General features: G+C 40.5%; 3 protein-coding genes across 4 annotated transcripts in view; 1 reads left to right on the top strand and 2 right to left on the bottom strand.

The window, feature by feature from the left end:
• LOC137180013 (monocyte to macrophage differentiation factor 2-like) overlaps positions 1 to 23,750 on the top strand; it is a 359,049-nt gene that overhangs the window by 44,597 nt on the left and 290,702 nt on the right. The gene's annotated exons all lie outside the window — the stretch shown is intronic.
• On the bottom strand, positions 56 to 12,842 carry foxk1 (forkhead box K1). The gene is made up of 9 exons (XM_067585158.1): positions 12,237 to 12,842; positions 8,135 to 8,350; positions 4,895 to 5,093; positions 4,617 to 4,763; positions 4,258 to 4,451; positions 3,795 to 3,967; positions 3,418 to 3,696; positions 2,507 to 2,680; positions 56 to 2,329 (listed from the first exon to the last, which is right to left on the bottom strand). Exons 1-9 carry the CDS (start codon positions 12,680 to 12,682, stop codon positions 2,097 to 2,099), a joined length of 2,061 nt encoding a protein of 686 aa, XP_067441259.1. The 5' UTR covers positions 12,683 to 12,842; the 3' UTR covers positions 56 to 2,096.
• On the bottom strand, positions 15,653 to 23,505 carry LOC137180006 (cytochrome P450 3A40). The gene is made up of 13 exons (XM_067585154.1): positions 23,365 to 23,505; positions 23,115 to 23,208; positions 22,253 to 22,305; positions 21,296 to 21,395; positions 21,068 to 21,181; positions 20,739 to 20,827; positions 20,475 to 20,623; positions 20,174 to 20,301; positions 20,020 to 20,095; positions 19,767 to 19,927; positions 18,198 to 18,424; positions 16,788 to 16,950; positions 15,653 to 16,470 (listed from the first exon to the last, which is right to left on the bottom strand). The coding sequence occupies exons 1-13, from the start codon at positions 23,433 to 23,435 to the stop codon at positions 16,381 to 16,383; spliced, it is 1,515 nt and encodes a 504-aa protein (XP_067441255.1). The 5' UTR covers positions 23,436 to 23,505; the 3' UTR covers positions 15,653 to 16,380.

The following is a 23,750-nucleotide window of genomic DNA, read 5'->3' as shown; positions in this document are numbered from 1 at the left end:
AATTTCAAACCCAACATGGCTCACAGGTGGTCACATGAAAGAAGACAAAAGAATATTTAAGTCAATGAGGAATTTAATTTGTGCTACACATTTTAACAAATCACAAAAACAGGAACATTTAAAAATACATATACTTCTCTATTTCCAGAATGTTTACGTATTGATGACAGCTGTTTTTACATATAGCAAAATATTTTTTCTTTTTTTTCAAAATAAGAAAAAATACCTTCTAAATAGCTTTGTCATTTAGCAGATAGAGCAGCATACAATCATTACGCATCTTTTTTTTTCTTTTTTTTTTCTAATAATGTGCAACAACAATCACTGAAATCTTGCGCAAATTGTGCCTGATTGCCAGCTAAAAAAAATGAGGCCTGTGTGAGGACATTCGGAAAAAAGCTAAAGGCAGAGTGAGAATGAGAGATTAGAGAGGGGGGAGAAAGTGCTGAAGAATATCTAATTAAGGCAGAGTCTGTGACAGGAATTGCCAACAGCTTGATGCCTCTGTAGAGACTGCTCGCTGAGGAGAGGGAGAGAGAGGTAGAAGGGGGAAAAGGGGGTAATTGACTTGAGGGAAAATTGAAAGCAAAAGAATGAGGAGCCAAGAATAGAGAAAGTGTCAAAAGTACCATACAGAAAGAAAGAAAGAAAGAAAGAAAGAAAAAAAAGACGAGAGCAGATGAAATTTGTGTGGTCATGTGTTGGTCCCGCCCTTCCTCTGATAAAAACTGATACAAGTCTACTGATGCAACATAATTGTCACCGCTGTAGTGTCGCCGATCGTGTACTGTTAAAGAAGCGCTGTGTTAACATTCTAAAAAAAAAAAAAAAAAAAGGTAAAGCTCTCTAAAGGTTAAAATTAAAATGACAAAAAAAAAATGTAGAAATATTTAAGGCTTTAAGGATTATTACAATAATGCTTCTCTGTGCTAAGACAAACAAACAAAACTGTACGCACAGGCTGTTCCATTTCTCCTCTTACCACTACTGAAACAAGAAAAAAAAAAATTAAAACAACAATCAGTTTGTCTACATTAGGGTTAGCTCCACTTCAGTCAACTCCAAATAGTTGCCCTCCTTTTTTTTTTTTTTTTTTTTTTTTTTTGCCCTTCTCTGCAACTCCGCTGCCCAATCGCCCAGAAATATCCCGAATCTGAGGAGCTTCACACCGATAAACCAAACTGAGCTGAGCTGAAGTGAAGCGAGAACTGCAAACTGCTGGTTTGAACTTTGTTTATTCCTCGATTTCTCTTCTTCAAAGACTCATCCTTCTTTTTTTTTTTCCAAGAGTGCTTTACAGAGAAGGCAAGAGGAAGAGACACCTCACATTCTGGTCTTGGCCTTAAAATAAACATCTTTCATTTCTTTTCTGAGAGAGAAAACTTGTTATATTTCTTCTCCCGCATAATTCTGTAAGGACTGACTTAATGAGGAGTACAATCATATTCATAACAGTCTCCCAAGCACCATCAGCTTGGTATGAGCATATGTAGCTAAGCCCTCTCTACCGTGCTGTCCACAGCTGTGTTTAACTACACAATATATCAACTCTGATCATCACAGCTTCTTCTGTGAACGAAGGCCATTCAGATCTCTGAACACACCGTCCCTGGTTTTAAACCAGGCAGTGAGTCTGATCAGAAGTGAGGAGAGGTGAGTTCTTTGGCCTGAGAGTGATAGTAACCGATGCTTCTAGATCCGTCAACTAGAGGAAAGGTCGTATCTGAGATATCCTCAACCGTTCGTATAGAATAAGTAGTGCTGAAGTGATTTTAATATGCATAACGCTCTCATAAGCTTAATGTCCTTACTCGTTTGTGTTGTCAGTGAATAATGGATTACATTAAAAAGACTGTAAAGCTGAAAAATCCTGAAAAAAATTACTTTTTAAAGTCAGAAAGTATTTGAAAAGTTTTCATCTATTTTTGACCAAAATATATGATCCTTACGATTAAATTCCCTTCTGTTGAGAGAGGCTGCCTGTACATTTTTTGGCCATGTCGGCTGCAGTCATATCAAATGAGTATAAAAGGCGAAGCAGTTAGGGGGATGATAAGGAGGCTGTCCATTAGGTACCTGGTAAGAAGCCCTAGGTTTTACTTCCTAGGGTCGTGGGTTTGTGATGTCATGGCAACGATAACGGGCTGCTGGGCAGGTGTGACTTGATGCGGAGCAGGTTCAGTCCCTCCCTCGTCCTCCATCTTCAGCCGCTTGGCCTGGGGCTCATCTGGCTGCTCGGCTAAAGTTTCTGCACTGGGCTGTCTGCTCACCAGCACTGGAGGGGAGCTGGAGGCCTGGGCAGCCAAGATCTGGAGAGGACTACTCAGGCCTGGAAAGGAAAGGAGAGTGCTGGAGTCAGTATCTACTGTATGTAAATAAGCACAAATTGTCTGGAACTTCAGCATTTTATATTTTGTCCCATCTTTACTGGTAAAAAAGTAATTACCCAGTAGTAATTATTAGGACTGGTCAATGTGTATGGCAGGGATTGCGAAAAAATATATACCTGAGGCATTAGCAAGGCTGGTTGCTGTGGCAACAACAGCAGTGGTGTGTTTTCCATTCTGGGTAACAGGACGAACAGGAAGTTGATGTAAACCAGGGGCCAGGTTACGTCCATCCCCGCCCTGCACCGCGCTGTCCACCGTCTGAATCACTCGCTCTCTGTTCAGCTGGGCTTCTGAGGGGAACACATGAAACCATTCAAACATGTTAACACGAAAAACTAGCCAACGAATACTGACGTGCACATGTTTGATCACTGGCTGGATTATAATGAACTCATAAGCCATTTAAAGAGTGATGGTCTAGATTAGCAGTACTCAAACACACAGCCTATCGTATAACTTAACTCGTGCCATGAAACTGGGCACAGAAAAAGGTGATACTGCCAGACAGAGGCACTGATCCAAATGTTCACTGGTCGAGCTGCAGTATGAACACAGACATTGTGATGAACTGCAGGAGAATGAAAGCGTTTCTTTGTCCTTTTCTCTTGATTGACTTTTCTTTGCAAAAATTTGAGAACAACACCTTTACTGCTGCATAAGCGATAACCTGCTCGCACCACTGAGTGACTGACAACTTGTTGCCATGGTAATGATATTATCATCCTCTTGACTGGACTTGGGGTGAACACACACAAAGAAACAGGTGACGAGTGCGAACACACACAGACGACTTGTGTTGTCTCGCAGTCTGCAGCGTGTCACATACGGTAAACGGACATGTTCGATCACACTAGCGTCGCTCGAACACAAGAATATCCCTACAGAACGCAGTGAGTGACACCTGGTTTGGATTGATCTGTAGTTTGGATTTGGATGACGCATCTCTTAACCTTTGACACGTTCAAAACTAACATAAATGCTTGAATGTAAGAATTAAGTTAGTTAAAACAGATTCCCGCGCCTGTACCTCTGAGCTCACTGTTGCTGTCCGCTCCTCCTTGTAGTCCTGACAAAGTGCCAACAGAAGGGGCGCTGTACCCATTTGGAGGGTTGGAAGGTGGGGGAGCGCTGGTGACCACCCGCAGCATAGTGACAGAGGACTGAGGGGAGTTCTGGAGCACGTGGATGGGCTGGACTTGGCCGCCGCCACCTGGAACTAAAGCAAGGGCTTTCCCCAGGCCTGAGGGCAAGACTGATGGGTGAGGGGGCGCTGCCATGATGACAGGCTGAGCGCTGACTGGAGATCCTACACAGAGATGGACACAAATAACAATTTCAGCTGTTTGACAGTGTATATAAAAGTGCATTCTGCATGTATTTCAATGCATCTGTGTGCATACTCACCTGGGGCGCTCTGAGAGTACCTATACTCAGGTACAGATGCCAGTTTGTTAGCCAGCTGCTCGTGGTGGTCGTGGGGGATAGGAGAGCCCTCCCTGCTCAAACATTCAGGAGTCTGAAGCCCACTGGATGGAGGAGAAAGAAGTCCCTGATGGGTCGGGGATGCAGGGGCACTCCTGGAAAAACAGGCAGAGACACCAAAGAAAACAATTAACACATCAGGAGACTACTAGTAACATGTAGAGCCCCTCCACTTGCCAGTACCTTCTGCTGAATAGAATAACCTAGAAATTAGACTTACTTTGTTCTATCCAATCAAATGATAGCCAGGAGTAGAAGCAGAAAGAAGGGAGAAGGGGTTAACAGAGTCAAATCGGAAGAGACAGAGCATATGTCGTGTGTCTGACAGTCTTGGGAGTACGTTTGTGCACACATGCAAATGCAGTTGAAGGTCACGGTGACTCACCTGGAGGAGAGAGGTCCAAAGGGCGTCCTGAAGCAAGCCACCCCTCTTTGCCGTCGTTTCCTGAAGGCTTGCTCCACCAACTTGCTCTCGGAGGCAGAATCCACACGCCAAAAACTCCCTTTCCCAGGCTCATCCTGAGAGCGGGCCACTTTCAGAAAGTAGCGGTTGAGGGACAGGTTGTGTCTGATCGAGTTCTGGAGAAAGGCGAAATAGATCGTAGTGTGTTTTGTTAATGGATGCAAAGAGGTTCATTTGAATCAAGGTATCAGAGCCTGAATAGAAAGGCCTAAAACCTTGATAGAAAAAGATTTGAGGGCACAAGTTTTCCCTTTCCTTTAGTTCACGAAAGAGGAGCCTACCTGCCAGCCTTTGTCTGCTGTACGATAGTAAGGGTAGTGTTTGGTGATGTGGGCGTAGATGCCACTAAGAGTCAGCTGTTTGTCCGGTGCAGAAGAGATAGCCTGGACTATCAGCTGCGCATAGGAATAAGGTGGCTTGGACTCATCCTGGACAAAAGAGAAACCAGTATTAATATAGGCACATATTGTAAAAGCAACCAGCTTGAAAATTACCAGTTAAATGGTTATTTGTGTTCTTCAGAGAAATCAACTTTGGGATAGTGTTTCTGGATCTTCACCTTGGGGCTGTCACCGCCAGCTGACTCCCCTCTTTGCTCACTTCCCCCTCCTCTCTGCTCAACAATGCTTCGTCTCTGCTCAGAAACAGCCTTGGCAGCATATTCAGCTGCTAACTGGAGGTCAGAGGTCACGTTGCGTCCATAGCGATACCCTGATGACCCTGCCCCTCGTGGACTGGCCGGACAGGAATTAGGAACACTGGAAGTAAACAGAGAGTCTGTGTTAATGACTTAAATCTTCTGAAAGAAAGACATCTGCCAGTGTCAAAATAATACGGACAAGACAATTCATTTAATCGTGCTCTTAAAGAGCGGGAGATCATTAATGATACTGGTCATCACGCAGAACAGAAAACTGAAAATCAAAACAGTTTTTAAGTCTTGGGCCAACCCGTGTCGCACTGGGATAAAGGTTTTGGACAAATACAACGTAGAATGTATGTGTCCATGTCACTCTGGGTATGTAAACATGTTCTCAGAGTACAGACAGACGATCTGTCAATATTAACTTTGATTCCAGCAGATGTGTATTACAAATGTAAACAGGTCATCTACAGTATAGCCTCTAAATGACATCCCGGTCAGACAGGCCCTTGGTCGTTCCATGTTCCTTTTTCTGTGTGTGTTTCTATGTTAGTTGATCACTTTCTGGTCTGTATTTTCACTATTAATTGTTAATGTTCTATGAATTCTTACTATTTGTTACCAGTAGTTTGTATTTTTTTTTGCATAGAGGAGTTTGATGGGAGGGTTTTTGTGTGTGGGAGGGGGTAAAGGATATGATACTTTTATTATTCCTTTTTTTTTGTCTACGTTTTAAAAATAATATAAAAATAACCTTAAAAAAACTTTCCAGAATCACTAATAAATCAAACATACAGAAAACGGTAATGCTTCTGGGAAGTGAGGCTAATAATAAAATTATGTAAAAACAGAAAAACGTTACATGACTGACAATACTGTCTGTCGACTAATGAGTATGAAGGCATAATAAAGCCACAGGAAAACAAGGAGCGATTTCTATTCCGCATTTCAGTTTCAATGTTTTAATAAATACTGTGAGCGATTTGAAAATACAGGGGGAAAAAAAAGGTTGAATGCACGGGGAAATTACACTAAAGTATATTCATCATTTCTTTAGGACGGCAAGAAGTGAATAAATGGTGTCTTTGAAAAACCCAGCGCAATTTAAAACAATCATATATAATCCTTTTCAACATATTAGTGACAAATGCAAAAATACACACACAAAGACACACTTTCTCTTACACACACACAGTTACCAGAGCTGAGTTTGGAACAATGGTTACAGCTCAGTTCCGCTGTGTTCGAAACAAGTGATCATAAAACACACAACAATGAGCTGAAATACTCAAAAGTGTGTTAATTATTAACTAGGTTTTATCTGTTGCTGTTGAGAGACAGAACGCAGGAAAAAGCCAGTAACTTATTATACAACACACACCTGCTTCTGTTAGTAAAGTAAACACTGGTTTCTGGGAGAGTCAGTGTGCTTTGATTTGCCTTTGGCAACACAGAGCCACAGATACAGAGAGCGAGAGAGTAACACACACACACACACACACACACACACACACACACACACACACACACACACACACACACACACACACACACACACACACACACACACACACACACAGACAGGGAGAGAAGAGGATATGTTTTTTTTGGCTGAGGAAAACAGGCTGTACGCTCTGTTTTGAAAATGTCCCAGTAAGCTCAGTGTTGGGGAAAAAAAAAATGAATGAAGACGAACAGAAACAATAATAAGGCTCAGGGACATCTGAAGCGTGAAAACATATCTGTATTTCTACACACTTTAATAACATTAAAAGTTATATGTGCCTCAATGAGGAGCGAGGATTGTCGTTTCTTTCCCCTGACACGCTCACAACAACCTTTTCACCCCCTCTGCTTGAGCACGAGGGCCGGCAGCACATGTGAACGCTGCCGAGGGAAGAAGAATGTTATTATATACGTTTAAGTTGCCAAACAGGAAAAGTGACTCTTACCACCATGTGAACGACACTGTTGCTGTTTGAAAGGTGCTTTTACATAATACTCTTCCGTTGTTTGTACTGTATGAGGGTACTCTGAAGGAAGGTGGCACAACAATCTGCCCGAAAAAGGCCACAGTGAAGAGTGGTGGAGAGATGTATGAGCGAGCGTCTTTTACTCTTGTGTGTGTTGTGTGTGCGTCCACGTGCGAGAGAACAGGAGCTGAAGGCAGAGCGGGAGGGGTGGGGGGGCTCTGAAAAGGAAACCACGAATGGACGGAAAAACGGCCTACAGGCAAAACAATCTGCCCGATAGCCAATCACACGCCTTGAAGCTGCAGCCATTCCATATAAGGCATGCACACACAAGCTCACATTGGTGGGGATGTGTGGCGTAATGACAGACACCGGCCACCAGAGGGCACGCTCAGCAACCACCACACTTGGCCAGTCGCACATGCTGTATACATTTATAGAGCAGTGATTTTCAAACATGTGCTAACGCAGCTCATTAGAGTGCAGGTTTCCATCCCAACGGAAACACCGCAGCAGCTAATGAGTAAACCTTCAACCAGAAAAGGATGGTATCAGTGAAAAAAATGAGCTGATATATGTTTGTGGTTTGGGGGAAAAAATCTGCTGGCCTTTGGGGTCAGTTGGACATGAGCAAAAACCAAAGGAAACTTTGCAAGAAACACAAATATGATCACACGTGCACAGATCAAAGACGAAGTGAGAAGGTAAACTGCTCATATATTGTAAATAATGTTCATGATATTATGATTAATTATTAATCTGTTAATGGAAGTGGTGTCTTGGTCATTTCACATATTTATGAGGATATGTCCTTCCATTTCTAATGCTCCTTTTGCCAAACATAAAAAACTGACATTAAAGTTAAAAAGAGTATAATTAATGGTCATTCATAAAGGAAATCTACATGAAATAAAACTTATTTAAACTCATATCTGGAAACTTGAGTCACACACTGAAGCTTAGCATTTATCTTTAACAATAATTAACTGAAAGTGTCTTCAAAACATTGCTTCCAAATACTGCACAAGTAAAAACATTGCCTCCCGCTGCTCGCATCTGAGCATTGGTTCCTGTGCGCATATATACATATATCTATATATATGCAGCAACATGTTGTGTTTGCATGTATTTCCGTGCATCTGCAGGTGTTCATATCTCTGAGTGTTTGAGGGTTTCTCCGTACCTGATGGTGCCTGTGGGCGAGGGCAGCGGAGAGCCAAACGCCCTGATGTGCTCTTCATGCTGCTGCACTGTGGGAATGCTGATTTTGAGAGGGGAAATGTGGGGCAGAAGCGGGCGAGGGGGAGGAGATGGATGCTCTTTCTCTCTGTGCTCCTCGAGCTCCAGGAGCGACAGGAACTGGATCTTGATTACTGTACTGGGAAAACGAAACATACACCTAGAGGGAAGAGGAGCAGGAAGCGCAGCACAGAGGAGAAGAGAAAGTGGAAACAAAAGTCTGATTAGTACATCCTCTTTTCCAAGGTCAAAAACGTTCAATTTATGTTTTTACACATATCGGGGGGAAAAAAATCTGCCATGAGTAACAAAATGTATGTCTGTTGTGGATCTTCAATTTAGAAATATTTAATCACGAAGCAATGACACTTCCACTTGGACTGTGGGGGTTCCTTTCTTTAATATAACTCTTATAATCCTTAAACAAACAAACACACACACACACACACACACACACACACATTAAAAAAAAAAAAAAGACTGCTCTTGACTTAACACAAGACCTGATAGCCTGCTTTTCCTCTTCGCTTCAGCTTTCAGCAGGTCTGGACAACTGTCTCAAATAAAAGCATGTCCAGGCCCAAGTTAGTTCAAGCTTTAACAAAACTCTTAAAATAATTATGTGTGGGGTGGATTGAACAAATGCTTTACAATGGAACCTTAAAGACTAATGCTAATAGTTTAAAATATTCCCAGGCAGAAGGATCAGTGTAGTTAAGTCTTTGCGACTGCAACCATCCTATCTGACCAACTATGATGACTGTGTCTTTGAACAGGAAACTAAATCCCTACTAATTCTAGGGGTGCCGAGCTCAGGCTCAGACCTCCCTGTGGAGAGGAACGAATGAAGAGAAAACATCCACACAGGACCACAAATGTGCTGTAAGCAGTTTCAGACAGTTACACCAGTCTATGAAAAAAAAAAAAAATATATATATATATATTGGAAGAAAAGTTCCATCTTCTCTCTCTTCAACTTGTCTCCTGAAATACTGCTGCTGCCAATCCAACACTAGATGCATGAACAGACTGCACACAGCTAGAGCAGAACATCATCAACTTGTGAGAGGAGGCCACCAACAAGCCAACGTCAACTCTGAAGTCGCTGCAGGGTTGCATGACGGGATGGGAAACTGTACTACTGTACGTAAAACTGCTGCTTATTTCCTTTAACAGCCCGAGCTGTGCTGCAGGGTAGCAAATAGAAAGCCACTGTTGAAAGAACTCACATGACGTTTCAGCTAGAGTTTGCTGGTTTGCTAGAGGGCACGTGGGAAACTTTAGACATAATAGAAGAATGTTTAACGGTCTGATAAAAGCAAGTTTGAGTTTCTTGGCCATCAAACTAAATGCTGTGATTGGTGAAATCAAAACACGTCAACCCCACAACGCAGCATGATGGTGGCAGCATCATGCTTCACTGCAGCAGGCCCTGGAAGGCTTGTGGAAGTAGAAGGTAAAATGAACAAAGAAAATCTGCTGCAGCCTGTAAAACAACTTTTAACTTAATTTTTTAATTAATTTTTTTTTTTTTTTAAACAGCAAGACAATGACCCTTAACGTTAAGATAAACCTACACAGGAATAGCTTAAAAACAACAACGTTAATGTTCTGGAGCAGCCAAGTCAGAGTCCAGGCCTCAGTCCAACACAGAATTTGAGGCAGGACTTAAAAGTTGCTGTTCACTCAACATCCCAGTGAAACGTGACAGAGCTTGAGCAGTTCTGTAAAGAAAACGGAAGAAAATTGATACAGGCTAAACCACAAAGATTTCAAAGCTGTAATTTCTGCCAAAGGTGCCTCTGCTAAAGTTTGAAGGGGGGTGAACACTTGTGGCAAGCGACTGTTTTGTGTTTATATTTGTACTCAGCTGTAGTCAATCTGAAGAGATGTGTTGATACTTAGCCTAAAGGCTGATTTATCACAAGTCGCTCGACAGAAATGACGTATTTTCGACAGAAAAAAACTTTCCGTGCCGACACTTTCCTTTCTTGTCATGCACCTGGAGAATTTTGTCATGTCACGAACACCGTCATATTTTGTCATGCAATGTGACTGAGTAGTGTTACTAACGTTGCCACGGAGATTTTAGTTTTCACTGAACTTCTTTATTGATATTTTGGTAACTTTAGATAACTTGTAACATCCTTGTATAAATAGTCCTGGTCGGAATGATATATTATAACTTAACAAGCTGGCTGGAGGATTGGCTGCAGTTAAGGCTGCAGCTTTAAGTGTCAGCAGTGTCAAATCACCCAATTAATCCAATGAGATTCAAAGCTGTAAAAACAAAAGAGGAGAACGTCTTCAGTGTTGTAAATGTTCCAGGAAACTGAAAAGATAAATTAACTGTCTATTCCAGATTTGAAGACTTTCCAGGTTTAACTCAGCTAGACCTGAAATGATTAGTCGATTGACAAAATTAAACCTGCAACTGTTCTGATAATTAAATAATTGTTTTTGTCACTTTTTTAAGCAAAAATGCCCCAAATTTGCTTGTTCCAACTTGTCAAATATGAGGATATTTATGGTTTTCTTTGTCGTCTGTGATGGTAAACTGAATATTTTGGAGTTTTGGACTGTTGGTTGGACAAAACAAGACATTTGCAGATGTCATCTTGGGCTGTGGAAATTTATAAACAGCCATTTGTCACTACTTTAATAGATCAAACAACTAATCAATCATGAAAATGATTGTTAGTTGTAGCCCTAAACTCAGCACAGTTTTCCAGGTCACTTCATAATCCTGACACAGGCCACTGGGCTACAACAGCATATGGTGGACATGGCCTTTGGCATGTATGTCTTGTGTTTACTCCATGTGCGCCTGCAATGTGGATGTCATTTCAGCCTGCACTTCCGGCTCAATGCCCGACACACCCCCAAACAGTCTTGACAACCAATCAGATGAATATATTTGCACAACCCCCTTCCAAAACCATCATGTGATTGACACACAGACACACAGAGACAGACAGACAGACACACACACACACACAATCACAGCTTTCTGTTCTAAGATTGCTACTGTATTTAAATGAAGGCAAAATATTTAACCTGGAAATAACTATATTTAAACATCAGGTGGTTCATTTTGTTAAAAATAAATAAATAAATCCACACATTTGCAGTTTCATCACAAACACACCTCCTCCCACAGGAGCAGTAAGCTGAGCTGTCATCGGTGTGTCTGTTTACATTAATGTTTACGTGACGGCGACACGTTGGCTTGAAGCCCCGCAGCTAATTTACTTAACTCTAACACTAACATAATCGCATTGAAAACAGTTGTGACACGACTTTAATCAGCCATAAGAATTACAGACGTGAAATTTGTTTCAAGTTCTGATATTTTTAAAAGTCAATGAAGCCACACGCTTCAAGCAACATCACTTTCACATTTGCTAACCAGCTAGCACCACCATGGCTTGACAGTAGGCCGAGTGAAGCTAAATTTGCTAACGGCTAATTCTGGTTCAGAAAGTGGGGTGAAGGTTCCCTTCAGGGGGTCCGGACATCCGAGATATATTTTTAAACTTCATTATGAATTCAAGTGGAGACATCTTCAAGTTCATACACTGTTTAATCCGAGGTTACAGTTACAACCATCCGACTCAGACCGCTCTTACAGGGGTGTTGTGATAAACTTTGTATCCCGGTCATAATCTGTGTCCCCCGTTCAAGCCGTTTGAATATGGAGGTCGTTTGGCAGTTAGAATGAATTTTCCCTGTCAAAAATGTCTCCTCACTGTAAACTAGAAAACGCCACAAAACCAGTTAAGTGTTAACACAACCTTGGTGACTATGTATGTTTATTTTAATCCGAGTCGTGTGGGATATGCTACGAGAAATAGGTTATTTAGATTTTGTTCCAACGGTTTGATTCAACCGTTGGATGTGAGGGGGAAGGTGACGTCTGTCCATCGGTTGGGCAGATGTATACAATAAATACAGACGTATATGTAAGTTTGTGAAGCCCTGCAACAGTCAACCGCCGTGTTGCCATAATTAGCCTGTGTGTAGCTATGCTAACCGACGGGACTTACTCTCTGGGCAGCGGTAGTGGCGGCGCTCCTCTCCGCTGGAAGACCCCGTCAACGAACACGCCGTTCTTGCCCAGACACCGGAGAGAGAAGCCGTTCGCCTCGTCGTAGGTGATCTGCAAGTGTCGCCGTGAAATGAAGCTCGAGTGACCCATGTTGATGTCCACGGAGCCGTGAGACGAGTTCCGGCCTATGGTGACCGTCCTCTGGCGCATGACAAACTCAAAGTCCCGGCCCTCAAGTCTGGCCAGGGCCTGCGGAGGAGGGGACATGAGGCGCACGGGACGAATCCCGGCGTCGGTGCGGGCTTCCATCAGCGGAGGACCCAAGAGGGCGAGCGAGGGCTGGTGATAGCCGTGCGAGGTCACCGCGACGCGCACGGGGCTGCACGGTGCTGACTGTAAAGCAAGCAGGGCTCGAGCTCCGGTGTCGTCCCGGTAGTCTGCCATCTTCTTTAGGAGGGTCAACACACTCACTCACTCACACGCACACACACACACACACTTTACTTCTCGCACACACAGAGTTGCAACGTGAGAGTTTTCGGCCAGGGCACTTGTTCGCTCCGTGGCTGTCGGAACAACATGGAGTCCGGGTCGGTGCAAAAACAGGAACGGAGTGCCCGCAGGAACCGGACTGGTGCTGCGTTCACGGCCCTCTCGTAAACTGCCCTTCAAAGAAAATCATACAAGACTCAATAGTTACACCACATATACATACTGTACTGTGCAAAAGTTTTAGACACTAAAAGTAAAGTGAGCATGCTTTTACAAAATTATGCTATAAATACTTTTTATTCATCAATTAATCTCAAACAAAGTTCAGTAAACAGAAAAAACTTCAATCAATATTTGGTGGGACCACGCTTTGCCTTTAAAACAGCACTAGTTGTTTTTTTCCTTTTGTATGTGTATTTTTTTTTTTTATTTTTGCCTGTTTGTTTCTCATCTCCTTTGAAACTACATTAAAACTGTACTGAATGTATGGAATGTTTAAGTAAAAATAAAATTAAAAAAACAGCACCAGTTCCCCTCGCTGCACACAGGTGTAGCGAGGGGAATTTTTTAGGTATTTGGCGGGCAAGTTGTCCCAAGCAGCTTGGAGAAGTTGCCACAGTTTTTCTGTGGATTTAGGCATCTCAGTTGCTTCTGTCTCTTCATGTAATCCCAGACTGACTCATGATGTTTAGATGTTTAGATTCTTATCCATTATGCAATACCATCAGGGAGGCGTCTGATCAGTCCCAGATTTATTCTGCAGCATGACAATGACCCCAAACATGCAGCCGCAGTCATAAAAAACTATCTTCACCTACAAGAAGAAGAAGAAGTCCTGCAATAGATGGTTTGGCCCCCACAGAGACCTGATCTTAAGTGCCTAAAACTTTTGCACAGTACTGTATATACCAACCCTCTATCATCTGTATGCAATATTCACTCAATAGAATTACATTTTCTTCTCCTAAATACAACACTAAATAATTTGTAGTTGGAGTCTCCATTCTCATTCTTAATTAAAACACAAATGATTTCTGAGCAGTCAACTCTACCCCTATGTTTCCATAGGTGGGAGTTTCTTTTGGGTGTGTATATTTTGCAGTCAGTTGACAATCTTCAAACAGATCCAAGATTTCTCTTGCAAATGGATAGTCAAGTCAATTTTATCTGTATAGCCCAATATCACAAATCATACCTTTTCCTCAGGGGGCTTTACATTCTGTACAGCAATACAACATCCTTTATCCTTTGACCCTTGATTTGAATAAGAAAAAAGCTCCCTAAAAAAACTTTAACAGGGGGGAAAATGGAAGGAACCTCAGGGGGAACAACAGACAAGGGAACTTTCTCCCAGGACGGACAGACAAGCAATTGATGTTGTGTGTACAGAACAGACCAAGAAAGCCACATTACAGAAATATAGCATGGAAATTAGGATGACAAAAGGATACATATTACAGTTTCATACATCTTGGATGTTCAAATAGTAAGGCTAACAAATATTTGATCATCACAGGGTAGTTTTTTTTTTTTTTTAACAAACAATACACTGATTTACTAAAATATCTTAACTGAGGTGTGCTTATCCCAAGTTTAAAGATTTTTGGGGCTGCAAACAGGACATATAGAAAGTGATTGTTAATATGTGTGCAGTATGTCCTTTTGGTTTGGTAAAATAACACAAGCACAAGTAGGCCTAAGGAAAGGCAAGTTTATTTGTATAGCACCTTCTGCCGAGGAATTTCAAAGTGCTTCACATAAGGCAGAAAAGCAAAGGAATAATGTTTTAAAACACAATAAAGAAGAAAAAAAAAAGCAATAAAGTAACCAATAATTTCAGTGCAGCCACGCTGCAGTAATACTATGCCCTAAATTTATGGAAATAAACGTGCAGTTGAGAAAGAAACAGTAACAAAAGTTTTTTTTACTGCCATTTATGCCTTTTTACTACTGATGTCATTTCACTCCCTACTGTTGTTCCTTTCACTCTAATTTTTACAGCACGTTGTTAAACATGCTATATGAATAAACTTGACTTGACAAAAGTAGTCTTAAGGACAGATCTGCAGTTGCAGAAAGGAGATAATACACGTCAGACACTGACGCCCGAAAAATATGTGATAATGACAATGTTGACAGCAGAAAAAAGAAACATACAGTAAAACCCGGCATTGACACAAGATGACAACGATAACGGCACAAAGTAGTCTACAACACTGCTGGTATCGCGTGACATTACTAAAAAAACGATCCTCCCTAAACGCCACATTAATGTCGTCACACCAGGAAACAGGAGGTTGAATCCAGCGCTATCTCGAGATTTATACTCTGCTGTTGTTTTATTCAGAACTGATAATTTATTGCAAAATTGTGTGATTTTTTGGTTTAAATTAATTAATACACAAAACTTTGTGAAATAAAATAGAACAACCTGATCTCAAAATGCAACACTGAATAATCTTCATGTTTCAGTCACTGAAACATATCCATAAAGATCACAGTTCATTATTTTGTTCATTATGCAACCATTTGGAGTGCCTAATCAAAGATGAATAAAAATGCTGCAATTACTTGACAGGTTTGATGTAATATCACAGATTTCAGCTATTTTCAGCAGGCAACTTGTAAATGCTGGCATTCATCCAATCACAACCCTAGAACATGTGGTGTCTGCAGTGAAGCTGGTTTGCCTACCTCAGATTTTTTTTCTTTTTTTTTTTTTTTTTTATCTCTACCCTCTGTTTATAAACATGGAAAGAACAAGACGGTTAAAAAAGTCGGATAATGGATCATTTTAAAGGAGTGGGAGCACATGGATAAAAATGAAAACAGACCAGCCACACGAGTGCGCTGTTGGGATATAAAACATCGAGGAGAGCAGCAATGACACACACACAATAATACTAATAACAATGTATGTCGTACATTTTGCGTTGCACTTTATTGCTGAAATACCTGGTCAAAAGTTCATTAGCTGTCCCTGATATCTGAATGCACCCTCTTCACTTTTTGAAGCATCATTTAATAACACCTGGAATTTGATATAGAAAGAAATACACGAACACCTGCAAAATATTCTGAAAACCAATGCAATCAGCCTGCAATAATTGACTGTACTACCTTTGGTTAAGGTTTTGTTAACAGAGAAGTATTGATTTAACTGTATGGTTAAGTGGTTAGATAGTAGTGGGTGCTGTTGTGTGGTATTACAGTATATTGTGAGTTGTTTCTGTTATTTTGTCCACCTGATAATACCTCAGACTGACATGTACAAAATGTGTGATAAATTTTATATGTTGTACTGTCATTTATACTTTTAAAACCTCTTTGCAAAATATCTGACACACTCCTACAGCTGTATTTTAGTCATTTGCAGCACCTGCAAGTCACAGTGATTGCATACAAAATTTGAATAACAACAATTTCCTGGATGGACAACATGAGCAGTTAAGACAAATTCACAAAATGCTTAAGTTTAAAAAGGAAAAAAAAGCAATAGACGTACCTGATACACAGAGGTACAGACAACTAATAACATAATAAAAATGTCTGGAAAATTTCATTAAGGTGTCTTGTTTGTTGAAACAGTTTTATGGATGATATATCTGTATATAACCACTGAAATTATAACCCTTTATCTTGTTGGTTCTTCAGTTTGACTGCTCAGAACGTGGCACCAGCTTCAGTTTGATTGGTCGTTTTGGCATCAACAGGCCCTGGATGTCCATCTCAAGGGGCACCTGGCAGGAAATTACATATGATATGAACAAAGTCAACAATGCACAAAAGTCAGCTTTGTTATTTCAAATTTGCAATCAACATGCTATCAAAGAGGGTAGACCCCTCTTGCGAAGAATGGACGGCTTATTGAGTGTTTTATTTGCTGTGTCAGTTAATGGCTGTTGATCTTTGGACTGACGGACATAGATCTAATGACATTATATAACCCTCAGTGTTACTATCACACTAGCAATGAATAATATTATTCACCAGATTGCTCATACACCAATAAAAAAGCAATAACTAGCAGTGTAAAGATGAACATCTGTGGCCTCACCTCTGTCTCCTTGCACACAGAGAAGCTGTAGCTCTGGAGGATCTCCACCATTGCTAGTTTCATCATCACCAGAGCGAATCGCATCCCAATGCAGTTCCTTGGCCCCGCTCCGAAAGGCATGTACGTGTACGGGTCAATAGTTTCCTTGTTTTCCTTGCTGAACCTGAAGGTAGACATACATATGTATTAATAACAGAAATGACGCAATGGCGCTTTCTGTGGGAGTTCTTCTCATTTACCGACAAACCTTAAAGATCCCCTCCAGACATACTTTAAGCTGTTTATAAAATAATCCACTTTGAATAATAATTTGTGTCTGATTTGGCTTTTCCACAAAGAAAGTTAAATAATCTTGTTAAATTTCTTAAAATACAGGGCCAAAGGAGAGAGAGGTCTGCACACTGTTAGGCTCTAAATAAATAGTTTAATTCTCTTTTTCTCTTTTCAAAACAACATTTCAATCTACATGATCTTCCTCAGGTAAGTAAAAAAAGGAATTTCTTGTAGAGGCAGTAATCAACTGAAAGCACCATGACCTGCTGGTGAGCAAGAAGCAGGAAAAACACCACAAGATGGCGATCACAGTACTCCAGAAAAAAAAACACACACACCAGAAAAACCAGAAAAAATTCAAGTAAAAACACAATCCAATCAACCAAGCATGCAGCAAACATACAAAAATAGTTTAAAAATTCTCTAATGATGGGTACAGGGCCTAAAGGCAAAATACAATATAAATCTCAAGGGGAAAAAGTATATAAATACATATATAACTTGTTGGGGTGTGATACATATGTTCCCCCCTCCTAATGAAGATTGTTGAGGTAGGCCTATCATTCATGTCATATTAACATTGTATTTGACATTTTTTTTCTGTTTTTTTCTGGTGTTTCTTTTTTCTGGAGTGCTGTGATCGCCATCTTGTGGTGTTTTTCCTGCTGCTTGCTCACCAGCAGGTGCTTTGAGTTGATTACCGCCTCTACAAGAAATGCATTTTTCCTCTTTCACACCTGCCTGAGTAAAATCATGTAGATCAAAATGTTGCCTTGAAAGAGAAAAAGAGAATTAAACTATTTATTTGAAGCCTAACAGTGTACAGACCTTTCTCCTTTTTTGCCGTGCAGTGAAATATTTTTTGTCTTGCAGGTGTATATTTTTGCCTGGATGTTCACGCTCTTGGTGACGTCCTTCTCCCTCATTAAAAATTCCACAGAATCACTGAATACGCAAATATATATCATTTCAGATGTTTAATTGCTGGACACAAGATGTCTCCTACCTCACTGTAATGTCCATTCTCAGTGTATGTGCACGGGAGGCTTCAAGTTTCCACATCACACTAGTGTAAATTGCATACTTGAACACATTTTTGAGTGAAGGGGGACTTTAACATATAAATCCATCCTATACCTCTCTGGTTTGAACTCCTCTGGTTCGGGCCACAGCTCAGGATCCCGGTGCAGGGGCCATGTTGGTACCATGACAACCATATCTTTTGGAATCACAATGCCATTTATCTCCACAGTTGCCTTGGCAACGCGCTCCAGGCGTGACGCAATGGGATACAAACGTAGAGACTCGTTAATGACGCTGTCTAGGTACTCCATCTGCAACAGTGCCTGGTACTGGACAGGAGCCTACACACACACACACACACACACACACACACACACACACACATGCACACAAACACAGAGACACACATGTTGATCAGGACAACACCACCACTGTCTCATATTTGGCAAAGTTAGGGGCTACCACAACACAGTGCTGAAGGGATACACTGATGGTGGATGGAGGTATTAAATCTGTATTAATGTTGTTGTTTTTTTGGCCAGTTGGGAGAAGCGGAACAAACTGTAAACACAACATTGACATATTATCACCTTATAAAGTTGATATGGTGAATGTGTTAGCAAACAACCGCCTATTTAAACATCCAGGAGACACACTGCAACGTTAGCTTTCATCTGGAGTCTTGTTTCTGGCCACCTGGTAGATGTAAGTCCAATATTCACTCTCTTTTTAAGTTCAGTTTTGGTCTCCACTAACTCCTGAGGGAAATTTCTGCCTCTTTTGCAGCTAAAGTCTCCTCCATGTTCAGCTAGTTGCAAACTTTGTCTGTCTGCTGTTTGATGTTGAGTATGTAGTGTACAGTGGGTTTATGTGCTGAAAACAGCTGTGTGTTGCTGCTGGAAACAACACTGATGAGAACAGTAAAATTGAACCAAAGCATCTGTGAACCAAAACAATGAGCTGAAAGACACTAAAATGCTCCATAGAGTTGAGGGAAACTGCAGAGCTGGTTATAATTCTCCGTGGGTTCGTCACTTCAAGCATTTTCTAAATGTAGCATATGTTTATATTGAGATGCAGATTTTTCATCCAAGCTTTACTCATCAGTAATTTTTTACTATTAATCCTATGATTATTTGTAATTTTAAAGGGGACAAAACCTAACTACAGCTCTATGAAGGTTATTGTTTTGGTTGTACGGTCCACAATTTCTATTCTTATTAACATTGTTTCCAGAAGCAAAGTTGCCCTGATAATCTGTATGTAACCTACTCAGCAACAATTAGAAGACAGATAATGTTACTGAATAGCTGGAAAAGGTTTAGATGAACATCTGGCAGCTAATGGTCCAGATACATTTCTCAACAACTGGTGGAAACCAAAGCTTAGCTAAAAGAAAAGTAAATGTTTGACTTCAATTTAGGTACCACAGTTCTTTCTGGAAACACAACTTCAAATGAATGCTAATGTTACTGACCTTAATTAATACATGAATTGTTTGCAAACACGTCAAACCTAACAACTTTATGAGGTGATAATATGTCAGGTCTATGTGTTTCTCAGCTTGTTGTGGAGTTCCTCTGCCCATAAGTGCCCAAAAACCAATGAAGACAGCTTTAGTTTTGATTATTTTGAGACCTCCCTGCTACCTCATATGTTGTCCTGTCCCCACTTCCAACATACCTTGTTAGGGAACGTAGAGTCTACCTCCTCCTGCAGCCGTTTCATGACATGAGGGTTTGTTGCCAGATTGTAGGCCAAGAAAGTGAGAGAACTGCTGCTGGTTTCATACCCAGCAAAAAGGAAAATCATAGCTTGAGAAAGGATCTCATGATCGTTTAAACCTGGGAAAGGAAGGAGGCATGATTTAGAATATCTTTAAGTTGTGTTTTTGTTTGTGTGTGTGTGGAGATGTGCTTGTGCACATGTGTGTCACCTTTATCCTGTGCTACTCCACTGGAGTCATTGTTTTTCTGGGAGTCAATCATCAGCTGAAGTAAATCCACCCGACTCTGAAAGTAGACATACAAAAGAATAGTTTAAATTCCACTTCTAAATCTGCTGATACCAACACACAAACACAGTCATACCTTTTGCTTGCTGGTTTCTCGATTAGATTTGATCTTCTGCAGTGCACTGTAGAAGAAGTCCGTGACTGACGCAGGGAAAAAAGAAAACTCAAACTTCTCAAATACAGGACCCAGGAAGGGGAAAAAGGCTGGAGTTGAACAGAAAGCAACATAATTACCAAGGATACTGGAAAAACAGCAACTGTATTGACTGTAAACATTGTCAGCGAGTTAACAGTGCACATATATTTTGGGGTTAACATGCAGGCGGAGGACAAGATTATAAAACAATTGTTTTTATAGAATAAAAAGAATACTGTACCAACAAGGAGGAAGAGAGGGTTGAAAAGGTCAAACTTCAGCATCTTCTTGATGTTAGTGACAAAGGGGTCTGAGGGGTTGTTGAGGGAGTCTATGTCTACACTGAAGGCAGTGCTGGTTACTACATCCATACTGTAGGGTCCAAAGAACCTAAAGAGCAGACATAAATGCACACATCAGAAAATATCCTTTATATTTTCAAACTTTAAGTAAAGTTTATATTATTCATTTTTTTAATAATTTGAAACTAAAGTTGAGCTCTTACTCCTTCAGCTCCAACACCTCATCCTTGTCGGCTTTCTTCTTCATGCTGTTGATCAGGTTAGCAGAGTGGTGCTTCATTATGTCAAACATCTGAGGCACAGACAGGGGCAGGAGAAACAATTATGCACATGATTACTGAAATACTGGAAAATGCAATACTGATAAATACTATGGAGGCAATTATACTGGTACAGACTTCCTGCTGTTGTTGTTTGTGCTCAATGTAGATTGCATCAGATTAGGTCAAGTTACAGCACAGAGCTTGCTAAAAAATATCTACTCAACATGCAACAAAAGGCAGAGGAGGTTCTAAGTAGGAGGGGGCCTTACCTCTTTCAGTCTTCCAGAGGTGAAGGAGGGAGAAAGGACACTGCGGATCCTCCTCCATTGATCATCCTCAGCAATGGACACAGCATCGTACAGAGGCCCGTTCAGGCGAAAGTTCTGTAACAGGATTGGAAAACATCTGCCAGTGAGGATGACAGTTCAACTTAAAAGCAGCGACCATAATGAGTGACTGAATGTGACTGAGTTGTATAGAATAGTGAGTGTGCATACTCTGCGATTGGTGAAGAGAGAGTAACACTCCTTTATCAGAACTGTTTTTATCATGGCAGGATCTGTCACGCACAGCACAGGCTGACGACCATCAAAAATGCTAAAAATGATAAGAATAGTTCAGCAACATGAAAAGAAAAATAACAACACAGCAGGTGAGACTTCACATGCAAATCTACAATAAATCAGGTATACAACATTGTACAGGGATATCCATAAACTACAGGTAGGCAGACAAGAAGCCCTAAAGACAACAATCAGATATATGTTATATGCAAAAAGACGTCTACAGGACAGGCTAGCAGAACACAAATATGCCATTCGCACAGGGAATATAAACTACCCTATGGCTAGACACCATCTGGACTCCCATAACAGTAACCATCCACATTACAAGCCTTTGGCATTGACCACATCCCTTCTTCCATACAAATAGGTGACAAAGGAAACTTAACCAACAGAAACCCTTTTGGATTGACAAACTACAGGCTACTAAACATCCAGGCCTAAATGAGGACCTAGAACATCTTTTTGTTTAATTTTATATAACCATTGTTTGTATTATGTTGTTGCTCTTTAATTCAGCTTTAATGAATATTGTGGGCCAGAACGCCATCTGCTGAAGTTTTTTTGTATATTTCTACACACCCTCTCTATGCCACAACACCATATTCAAATGGGAGATTCCCATTGGTGGAATACCACTAGAAAAAGGCCAGGTGTACCATGAGATCTGTTTGACTCCCTGATGAAGGCTTGATGCCGAAACACGTCAGAGCTTTGTTTTAAAAGTCTAATATGACAAGTTTTCTTGTATTCTTGTGTCTACATGTATCCCTATCCAAAGCACCTTAAACTCATTCTTGAGTCCAGAAAGGTTTCCTACCCAAACATTTTTGATATGTTATAATATGCAAACAGAAACACACACGCACAACATACAACATGTACACTTACCCCCATATTTTCCCATATTTCTTGAAGCAGTCTGAATCAAAGTTCAAGAATCCCTAGGTATGAGAGTAAATACACATTATGAATTGAACAACTCTCTTTAAACCCACAGTCTACTTAACTTGGTGATATTTGTTGCATGATTTTTTTTTTTACATACTTAAATCCCTAGAAATTATAGTGTTAAATTCTGAAGGATATATGACCCTGAACTGAGTTGGTACATGGTACATTTTAACAAGGCACATCATGCTTTGTCTTCCACAACTATTAGCTCAATCATCCCAGTGACTTCACTTCGAAGCTGATACTAATCTTTTAAATAAAAATAAAACATTTTAAATCGCTCAGAGATCATACTTGAAGTGCTTTCAATACATTGATTTGATACCACTTTTTAGCTGCTATTGGTAAAATGGGAACTTCATTCTCAAAATGGAATAATGCAACTGAAATACTTATACTTTTATACGTTATAATGTAACACAAAATGTATTTATCAACTCCAAACTGGCTTGTTCTATATCTAGGAAATCAATTCACTGGGAACTATTTCTACCAAATACTTTGGTAGTATTTTCTACTAAAATCTGTCCATAGCAAGGTCTGTGGATTATCCTGAGTAAGCAGGGCTTACTTTTTTGAAAAGAGACACTAATGTTGAGTTTTTAAAATGTAATTTTTCAATGCTTTGATCACCACTGAGACATTCTGTGTATACTGCCAAAACCCCACAGCAGCTGTAATTATTAAGTGATTAATAATTGTTATGCCTTTTTTTAAAGAATTGCCACAGAGCACAGTTTAACGCACTTGGTGTTATATTGTAGGGCTACTCTTGCTTCCACAAGTTATATTTACCAACCTTTCTATATGCAAGCATAGTGCCGAAAAAGGGGATTGGTTTGGGACCAGGGACACCCATTTTCTTAAATGTTCCATATGGCCAGTAGGCATATCTGTGCAAAACAATGCAGAACAGTGAAAGAGAAGAGAAGAGAAGAGAAGAGAAGAGAAGAGAAGAGAAGAGAAGAGAAGAGAAGAGAAGAGATTTTTATCAAGCACATAGGTAAACATAGGCAGTACAAATATCTGGACTATTCTTATATACTTACACACAGATCAATGTGATGAGGGTGACCACAAGGGTCCATGTCTCAGCTGAAAAATTCAGAAGGTAGGCCATCTCTACACGTTTTCTCTCTCCGTCTATGGCAGCACAAGTTTTTCTGAAACCCCAAACTATGACTAAAGGCTTTTATCTCCTGCTGCACACGCCTGTTGCGTGAGTCAGGAGAGTGTGTGAGAGTTGAACCAATGATAGGAGGCAGTGTCAGGTGAATAAGTGACAGAGAGAGACCAACAATTATCATTTTTATTAGCTCTGTCATCTGTGATGCTGCAATTTTGTGACCTTAATTATTATATTTGCATTTATCAATAAGAAAGAACACCTGAAAGTTTATGAACAGCTTTAAGTCATATATTTAAAAAAAAAAAA

This window comes from Thunnus thynnus, chromosome 3 (genome assembly GCF_963924715.1).
Source record: "Thunnus thynnus chromosome 3, fThuThy2.1, whole genome shotgun sequence".
Taxonomy (NCBI): Eukaryota; Metazoa; Chordata; class Actinopteri; order Scombriformes; family Scombridae; genus Thunnus; species Thunnus thynnus.
The sequence above is the reverse complement of the archived record's forward strand: the minus strand, read 5'-3'. Positions and strand labels throughout refer to the sequence as shown.